The sequence below is a fragment of the Pteropus medius genome, unplaced genomic scaffold, assembly GCF_902729225.1.
Source record: "Pteropus medius unplaced genomic scaffold, Ma_sr-lr_union100, whole genome shotgun sequence".
NCBI lineage: Eukaryota > Metazoa > Chordata > Mammalia > Chiroptera > Pteropodidae > Pteropus > Pteropus medius.
Genome location: NW_024343733.1, coordinates 4,981,227 through 4,990,567, shown reverse-complemented (window position 1 = coordinate 4,990,567; position 9,341 = coordinate 4,981,227). Strand labels below are relative to the sequence as shown.

The 9,341-nt window shown below is 51.9% G+C and overlaps 1 protein-coding gene across 1 annotated transcript in view; it reads right to left on the bottom strand.

Annotated features, from left to right (window-relative positions):
• Positions 1-3,270: 3,270 nt before the first annotated feature.
• Positions 3,271-9,341, bottom strand: part of SRRM4 (serine/arginine repetitive matrix 4) — a 144,931-nt gene continuing 138,860 nt past the window's right edge. Inside the window, exons 11-13 of the mRNA XM_039868273.1 lie at positions 7,028-7,138; positions 6,270-6,410; positions 3,271-4,648 (exon numbers count right to left, since the gene is read on the bottom strand). Coding sequence (XP_039724207.1) covers positions 4,375-4,648; positions 6,270-6,410; positions 7,028-7,138 — 526 coding nt within the window. The 3' untranslated portion in view covers positions 3,271-4,374. The remainder of the gene's footprint in view (positions 4,649-6,269; positions 6,411-7,027; positions 7,139-9,341) is intronic.

Genomic DNA, 9,341 nt, shown 5'->3' with positions numbered 1-9,341 from the left:
ATGTGCTTTCAAACCTTTGGTTTGGGAGCACCCCAAATTTTGGCCTCTTCAAGCAAAGCCTTTTGGGAAAGATGGGTCTGAATAAATGAGTGATGGGGGCTGAGACTGAGACCCTTGTGTCTTTTAAACATCGTAATTTTGTTTTGCTTCTGAAAGACTGACTTTCCTTCACAGAAATGGAAGAAATAGAAATAGGATTGCAGTCAAACCTGGATGACCTAAAACAGCAGTCCCCAACCTGTTTGGCACTAGGGACCGGTGCCCCTATGAGAATCGAATGCCTGATGATCTGAGGTGGAGCTGAGGTGGTGATGGGGAGCAGCTGCAAAGACAGATGAAGCTTCGCTCACCCACGGCTCACCTCTTGCTGTGCAGCCCGGTTCCTAACAGGGCACAGAGTGGTACCGGTCTTTGTGGCCCGGGGTTTGGGGATCCCTGAACTAGAATCAGTTAGCTTTTCTTAATTAACCAGAGAGAATTCACATATTGCTTTCAGGGATTACTCTCCTGAGAACCTCCTAAGAATGTCTGAGGATGTTTTCTGTTTTTCTCTAAGTCTCGGTGAATTCACTCTTGTCTTTGAAGAACTGCCTGAGCCTCGGGTGAACATTTTGGCTTTGTACCTTAGAAATTCCTCCACTTCTCAAAGGTAGAAACTTTGGCCCAGAAAAAGGGAACAATTTGCCCAGGCTCACTCATCCCGTAAATATCCGTAGCGAGAAGGTCAAAGGGCTACATGTGCTTGACCTCAAGCCACATCCCCCTCCCATTTTCCACGCTGGTTTTTAAGATAAATCCTCCTCACGAGCAGGTTTCAGGTGATCTGTCTCATCCCCTTGGAAGGAGAAGGCAATGAGGGCGAAGCAGGCAGAGAAACAGCGATGTCAGGAATTGGGGGTAGTGATTAATAAGCAAGGTTTCCAGTGCCCGACGAGAGTTTTATTTTTGGAGGGGGCAGGGTGGGAAGTATAAAGGAAATCAGACAAACACCGAGTGAGAGAGAGGCAAAGGTTTTCCCCACGGAGGCATTTAAGCAGCCTTCTTGCAAACCTTCTCCAGGCCGGGAGACTCTCTTGCTTGGGCTGCGAGAGCTACAGCAGCGTAAAGTCACATTGCCAGGGAAACGGCCAGGGCTGCTGCAAAAGTCTCGCCAAACCTAAAGTTGGACCAGGCCAGCCGGCCATTTCCGGGCGGTGGATAGTGACTTTGAGAAGGGCAGGAGCTATCTCCAGCCAGCAGCGAGAAGACATTGCTAGTTGGTCACAGAGACAGGACAGGTTCCAAAATGACCTTCTTGGGGGAAACCTCTAACCGTTCCCTTTTACATTTCCCCCCCCTAATTTCAGAAATAGTTTTGTTCTCTCTCCTGATAGAACAGCAAGAAATCACGGAAAAGACTTTTGTTTGTGTCTCTCCCAGGACGGCCGATACCACGTCACAAGGCAGTGTGTGTCCACCGCACAAAGAACACAGCGGCATCTTGGGATGGAGAGAAATTAGCTACAGGAGTCAGAAGCTGAGTAACTTGCATGAAACCAACTAGGTACACTGAGAAAAGCCAGTGAGTGATCCTGCCCACTAATACATGCCCTAGAGTAAAGGTGAGGTCAAGATATGCCTCTTCTCCTCTCTCTGCCACCTCCATTCTCGCCTGACTCTCATGGTGTGAGCGTCTCGTCAACTCCAAATGCGATCTCAGTGTTGGACCAGGGGTCCAAACACAAGGCGGCTACTTCAACAAGTCCTAACAGAAGCCTCATCAGTCCACCGAGAATTAGCACATCTGTCTCAATGGGTGTCTAAAGGACTTTCATGGGTGATTTTGACTCTGTGCAGCTTTGCCTTACAGACTCCAGCCCCTGCATAAGCTGTGACTCCCCTCTGTCAATTCAGCACCGTAGCTCATAAGCTTCTTGGCTGGTTTCACTTTTCTGATACCTCAGTGAGGCAGCTGGTGAACAGGGGGCTGGGGCACAGGCCTGAACCTCACAGACTTGGGAGAAATAATGAGCCTTGGGGCTGAAGTGCTTCTGGGCCACCTCCAGGATCTTCCGGGGTTGGAGCTCAGTAGGTTTTGCCTTCAGGGCAAAGGCCAACACCCCCGGTGTACCTCCCGCCTCTCAAATCTCATCCATAGGGACAGGAGGGGAAAAAAAGAGAGATGCACAAAAATAACTTCGGAGTACCCCTCATCCCCAAACACACACACACACACACACACACACACACACACACATACACACACACACCTATCCATATAAATAAATAAATAGTTGAATACTGCTAACCGTGGAATCATCACATAAATAAATAAATAAACATAAATAAATAAAATAAATAAAAGGTTTGCTAGCAGCCTCAGGCAAAATGGCCCCTAGAGTTGCTTAGATGAAGGCAGTCTGAATGGGAGACTCTTGGGCCTCTCACTGCTGCCCTGCGAAGGAGGTTCCATGGCTCCAGGAAAATTTTGTTCCCAAGAAGGGACACTGGTGTCCAGTCGGGGAGCCTGGGCGGGGAGAGGGTTATTTACAGTCACTGTACACGCTCTCCCAGGGCACCTGCCATCCGGCCTTCTGGGGTGACGGCCTTGGCATCCGTTAAGTCTTGGCGGGCGAGGCCCAGGTCTGCGCCAGATGCATCATGGGAAGGCCAAGGTCCTCCACCAATGTCGGGCCACCTTTTTCTCCTGGAAGAAGAAGGGCCTTTGGGGCTGGTTTCAGGGCAGCATCTGGCCCCACAGGCGGATGTGATAGGAAAGATTGGGGAGGGGAGTGTCACTGCTTCCAAGAGAAGGGCTTTTTCCAGATGTTTCTCCGGGGTGTGCAGGTAAAAGATGTCTGGTTCCCGTTCCCCCAAAGCCCCGGCATCCAGAGCTGGGAACCGGCCCCGTTCACTCTCTCCCTCCGTACCCTGTCCTGCTGCTGTTGCCACCACAAACTTGAACCTCACCCACAAGCCTCCGGAAAGCCAGTCGGCTGGTGAGGGGATGCCCAAGAGTTTATTTTAAGGTTCTTCTCCCTCACACCCCTGTGCTCAGCGCCTTCTGCGGATGAAACAGCTGCTGGTACTTGTGTGTTAGAGATCCGCTTACCCTCCCTGGCCAGCCCCCGGCAGGGGGAGGGTGGGGGGAGGGCAGAAACGAAGGTGGGGCTTCCCCGAGCTGACAAGAAACCTCAGGAGCCTGTGGGAGCCCAAGCCACCTTGGCGTCTCAGACCCTCAGACTCTCCGGATTGTCATCCTCCCCCCCCCCCCCCACTCAAACTCCTGAGCTGCTGTGCCCCATCCTGGCAAAATTCCTGAGAGGCAAAAGGGGCGGCTTAGGCTGAGGGTGGGTGGGTGCTCGGCTGCACTGGACAGGGTCCAGGGTGTGGCAGCCCGAGCAGTGGGGAGGGGGCAGGAGGGCGCCAACAGCAGGGTAAGGCCAGACGGGCTGGCGCTGGGGACTGGCAGCTGGCCATGGCACTGGGGAATGCTCAGCAGATGGTCCCGTGGAATGAAGTTGATGCCAGCTAGTGGGGCTGAGGCAAATTTGGGAAGTAGGGCTGTAGACCAAGGTGTCCTAACTGTCCACTGTGTCCTTTCTCAGTGAGGTTGCAGGGTCACCATAAAGAGCCAAGAGGCATTTTGTGTTAGCCACGTGTCGCCTCTCTGTTGCTAGAACCGGCTGACCCGATCATGCCGACATGCTGGGAGCAGTGCGCCGACCTCTGCCTTTTTTGTTTCTACCTTCACGATCAGAGGACCCTACTACCGAGCAAAACGTCCGTGTCCCCTACTCACATATGCCCCCTCTCCTAGGACTCAAGAGCCTTCTAGCCTTTGTTCTGCCCTGTTTGGGGAGGTGAAAGGCCTGACCCTCTCTCCTGGAGCTGAACTGCCCTTGGTCTCCTTTCATCCCCCGCACCCTATGTGGGGTCCATATATGTGCAGCCATGAGATTGCATGACGGGAGAATGAGGGCAGGTGCGATGAATCACCACTGGCCTCCCACATGCATCCTGTGAGCAGCGGGTTAGCAGAACCGCCTCTACAGTACCTTCCTGGCCAGGCCTGAACTTATGCGTCATGGACCCATTGCTTCTGACAAAAGCTTGAGGGTTTTTTTTTTTGTGCCAACAGAGGGTGGCTCTCCCCGTATGCCCAGGCCTGAGTTGAGACCCAAGGTGGTGCTGGTGGAGGCTCCTAGCAGCTTGACATAGAGGCTGAAGCTCCCCTACCCTCTTTTCCTCCTCCCCAGGAGAGCAGGAAGGACAGGGTCCAGGAGCCCTCAATGGCTGTCACCAAGGAGAAGGCAGGGTGGGCAGGAAGTGGGGGAGACTGGCAGAGTGAAAGGGGCTCCCCTGCAGGCTGCTGGCTCAAGGGCGGACCCTCACTTAGCGCCGCGTGCTGGAGTAGCTGTCTGCCGAGCTGTAGCTTCGACTCCGACTCCGGCTGCGGGAGCCCAGGCTGGGGCTGCGGGAGCTGGAGCTGCTGCTAGTGCGGGTCCTGCTCCGGCTCCGGCTGCGGCTGCGGCTGCGACTCCGACTGCGGGAGTAGCTGCGGCTGGCCGAGCGGCTGCTGCTGCTGCTGTACCAGGAGGAGGTGCTGCTGAGGCCGCTGGAGGAAGAGGGGCTGGGCCGGTAGTAGGGGATGGGGCGTTTCCGGGCGCTGCAGAGACCAGAGGGAGCGTGCATGAAGGCCAGACTCCTCCCAGCCGCACCCCAGGGAGCGCCAGCCTTGTCCCAGGGGAAAGCAGAGTCCTTCCATTCCCCGGTCCCTTAGGAAAAAATTCTTCCCTTGCAGTACTGAGAACATCAAGAAGAAGGTCACAACCTAGCGCTGACAAGTCTTGAAAAGTGATAATTTCACTTTTTAACACAGCAAACCTCCAGCTGGCAACAGAATCTACATCTAAACTTTAACGAACTTTTGTTTTGTTATTTTTACTTTCACTAGAACCTTCTATTTATGGTGAGGGAGGCCGATTTTCCATTTACTGTAGTGTATCAAATTCCCTTTTGAAATAAATGTATGGACCTCTAAAAAAGGGCAAATCTATTTAAAGAAAATTAAGTAAACACTAGTACACTTAATAAGCAGACAAAAGTGACTGAAGTTTGGGAAACACTGAAGGGATTCATCAAAATGGACTATTTGGGGTCGACCAAGGAAACCGGAGAGCCTTTTGGCAGTGAGTGTAGGAGTTCCTTCTTGTGTGCCAGGGAGAAGCCGACACCATTACCCCATCTTATTGTTTGGGGCACAAGTTCTTTTTCCTCCTCCAGGCCATCTCCAGGGAGGAGGCACTGGGCAGCCAGGACACCACCACCCACCTCTTCCCTGTCGTTCTCAGGGCCGAGTGGCTGACCCATGGAGGGTCAGGAAGAAAGCCCTACAGATTGTCAAAGCCAGTTTAGGGCAGCACTCAGCCATCCTCTCAGCTTTCAAGGCCTGAGAAATTTGTGTCCACTCAGACCTCAGGTTTCTCTTCTAGGGCTTTTTCTCTTCTAAGACCTTAGTCCATAAGATGACACACTGTGGGTTCTAGTGGTCTGCGTTTAAGTTTACAAAGCACATTCACACCTCTTTGTCTCCTTTCATTTCAGCCTCATGATACTCCTAGGAGTTATTTCCTCCAATATTTCATGGATGAGAACTGAGGTTCTGGGAGGTGAAGAGACTTTCCCATGCCACCTCGAAAGTGGCACAGCCAGGATTCCAATGCAAATCCAGCGCTCTCCCCCTCACCCACCTCCAAGTCCCTCTGGCACTTAAACAGTCCTGTTTGCCCTCTGCCCACTTGGTTCAGGGTTTAACTACAGATGGGTCTGTCTAAGCCTGGAATATGAGCAGATGGGGCTGAGCACATGCAGCCCGACTCCACCTCCGGACCTCAGTCTCTTCCCAAGCCCCGCCTCCTGGGCCCAAGTTCCCAGTCTAAACTCTGGCCACACCCTTAGACCGCACTCATTTCCTCAGACTGGCCCAGCTCATTTCCCCAGCCATTCCACTTAGCCCCGCCCCAACCATCCGAGGCCCCGCCTCCATGTCCCGCCCTTGCAGGCCCCGCAGGGTGGTCTGGGGTGAGGCCTTGCCCCGAGGTTTCCAACCGAAAATTTCAGTGGTTGGGAATGGGTGTGGGAGGGGACGAGGGGGGGTCCCCGAGCTCCCACAATCCTGAAATCCAGCCCCGGGAGACATGGAGAGAGCCTGAGGCCTGAACGGGTGGGAAGGGAGTGGGAATGAGGGCGAAGGTGAACGCGCCGAATCTGAATCCTCCGGGCCTCACCTGGTTATCCTCCGCGCCTCCAGGTGGCTTGGCGAGTCTCTCCGGCGCTTCCGCATGGGCGAGTAGGACCGTCGTCTCCGACGCGCTCGTTCCCGCTCCCGCTGCTGAGAGTCCTTCTCACTGTACTTGGGGTCCCGCTCCCTGATGGGGTGCAGGGGTTACTGGGCAGCTGGGGCTAGCCTGGCTTTACTGTGCGAGCGTGTGGGAGGGCAGCACTCACGTGCTCGCCTTCCGCATGCCCTCCTCCACCCCACTGAGGCAGGAGACAGGGTCAGCACCGGCCCCGGGAAGGCAGGAGGGAAGGTGACAGGCTGTGGGGAGACTACGTGGATGAGTACTGTTGGGGGCAGGGTCAGGCGTATGCAGCGGTGTCAGCCTTTGAGGGTGGGCATTACAGGAGTGCGGCGCTGCAGGGGTGAGGATGTGAACGTTCCCCGGGACCTGAATTGGCTGCTGTGAATGTAGGATGAGAGGGAGTATGGGGTGTGTGAAGGGTGGGGATATGAATTTTGGGGTGTGGCCACAGAGGTGTGTGGCGTGTAGGTACCTTAGGACGCAGGGATATATTTGAGGCCACGTTGCCACTCCAGCTAAGACAAAGGGAACTACAAGAATGTTGAGTTATCCTTTTCCTACCCCGGCAGGGCTTGAGCTAAGAGGAGTAGGGGCGGGGCTTGGGGGCGCTCCGCAGAGATGAGCCTGGGAGGCGGGGACTAGTCCGAGGGGGCGGAGTCAGTACCGAGGGGCGGGACCGGTACCTGCCCGGGCTGTAGCGGGAGTAGCTGGGACTGCGGCGGGATCGAGAACTTCTGCTGGGCGGGCTCCTCTTGCCAGACTTGGAGGAATAGCTGAGAGAGCGCGAGTAGGACCTGGAGGAGAGGAGACAGCCCCTGAGGAGCCTGCCGAGCGCCACCAGGGTTGCCCCAGGTGTCTAGCGTTTTATTCAGCTTCTTTGTCAGGGAGGAACCGGGCCCTTACTGGAGAATGAAATATCCTCTCTTTCAGTTGGTTAATAATAATAATATTGACAATTTCCTCTTCACTGAATTCTTACTATCTTGGTCACTTATCAGCTGCGTGACCTCGGGCGAGTGATTTCACTTCTCTGGGCCTCTGTAAAATGGGGGTAATAATAGTACTTACACTATAGAATTGTAAATTAAATGAGCAAATTACGGTAAATCACTTAGCATATTGGCACAGAGACAGCTCACAGGAAGTGTTAGCTATGATGTATCTGTATTATCTTATTATGTATTTTACCCTATGCCAGACATTGAGCTAATGCTTTTTGTGCATTATCTCATTTAATCCTCAGCACTGCCTAGGGTTGGGTATTATTATCAATCCCGTTGTATAGATGGGGAAATGGGCACTAAGAAGTAATGTAATTCGCTCAAGGTCATTCACCTGGTAAGGGATTTGAACTCTTATCAGGTCTATTTGGCTACAAAGTGCTCTTGACCTCTGCTAGACTATATTGTTGTACATCCAAATTACTAACCTTTACGCTACTTCCAGTCTTCTTCCCACTCTGCTAATGCCTCCCACTTTTAGAGAGCTGCCTTTGTTTCCCTGCCAGCTTCCCTGGAACATCTGCCCTTCTTACTCATCTCCCTCAGGTTAAGCTTTCAAATAATAGTCATCTCATGTATGCCGATTATGATCTACTAGTGGCGACTGCCAGAGTTGACAGAGGATTATACGGCCGTGTTTGTGTTCAGTGGACCAGAATGCTGTGATGGATTAGCAGTGTCTGCTGTGGGCCCAGGAATGGGTCATGGGGATCCTCTCTCGTGCTCTGCCCGCCAGCTTTCTTTCACAGAAACACTAGTTTCCCATCTATTCTTTTTGATTTGAAATTGCCTTGTCATCGCCTAGATGTTCTTTAGTCCCTTCTTGCTTCCCTAGGCAGTCTTAATAACAGTGCCCCTTAAACACTGCTCTGGGATTCTGTTCTGACATGCTGTCCAGGGGATGTCAGGAGTGTGGGTGAGGACTAGCTCCTTCAGTTGCAGTGCCCTGGGACAGTGTCTGGCTATGGCCCCTGGAAAATTTGCTCTTGCCAATGTGCTCTTTGGCTATGCATTGAGAGACATCGTAAGGAAGAGTCAAGATGAAACATGCTTTGGGGCACTCTGAAAGGTTGTCAGGCATTTCTATCTACTACACCACATAGTGTTCTTTTTCTGTGGAGCCATATGAATAATTTTTCATAGACTTACAAATCAGAAATAACTGCTTTTCTGAGCAACTCGTTCAATTCTTGTCTTTTTTGTTAATATCACAATTAATGGAGCAAATTCTCTTTTTACTTTGTCTGCCAGGGAGCTCAGAGTTACATTTGCATGCAACCTACCTCCATAGCAACTATGCAGAATGGACATGCCTTTGGGATCTAACCTTTCTCATGACTTAATTTTATTTCTCTCCTTAATTTTCCTTTCTGTTCTGATTCTTCTTTTATGTCATTCTGTCATGTCGAATATTTCTATTGACTGTCTTGTTTTTTCTGAATGAACTGGTCTTAAAGCAACCAGTTAAGTAAGCAACTGTTTTTTGATTCTATGTTTGCAAAAGAGGAACAGTAGGGGTGCCGTGAGGAATTCCTGTTTGTAGAGGGATGCTGGACTCCATGAAGCCATGAGTTGATTAGATTGGATGGAATCTTCCAATTCCCAAGATCTCGTGTCTGTGCGTTCTGCTACATTCTTATTCCACATGAGAAAATCAAGAAATTACCCATTACTATTGTAACTGACTGTTAGAATGTAAAAATAGGCACAATTCTTTTTCTTGTGTCCACGCCCCATGAAATGTGACTTTGCAGCTCCTCCCACTAAGAGGAGTACCCCTTACATCTGGATTGGTCTTCGTAACTTGCCATGGTCAATAGAATGGCAGAAAGGAAGTCACATCCATTCCAAGCCTTGGCCTTAAGAGGCCTTATATACTACTGCTTTCTTTTGGAACCCTGCCATCACCATGTGAAGATGCCCAGACAAGCCTGCTGGAGGGTGAGAGACCCCATGGAGCAGAAATGAGTCAGCTGGGGTCATCCAAACCAGCCAG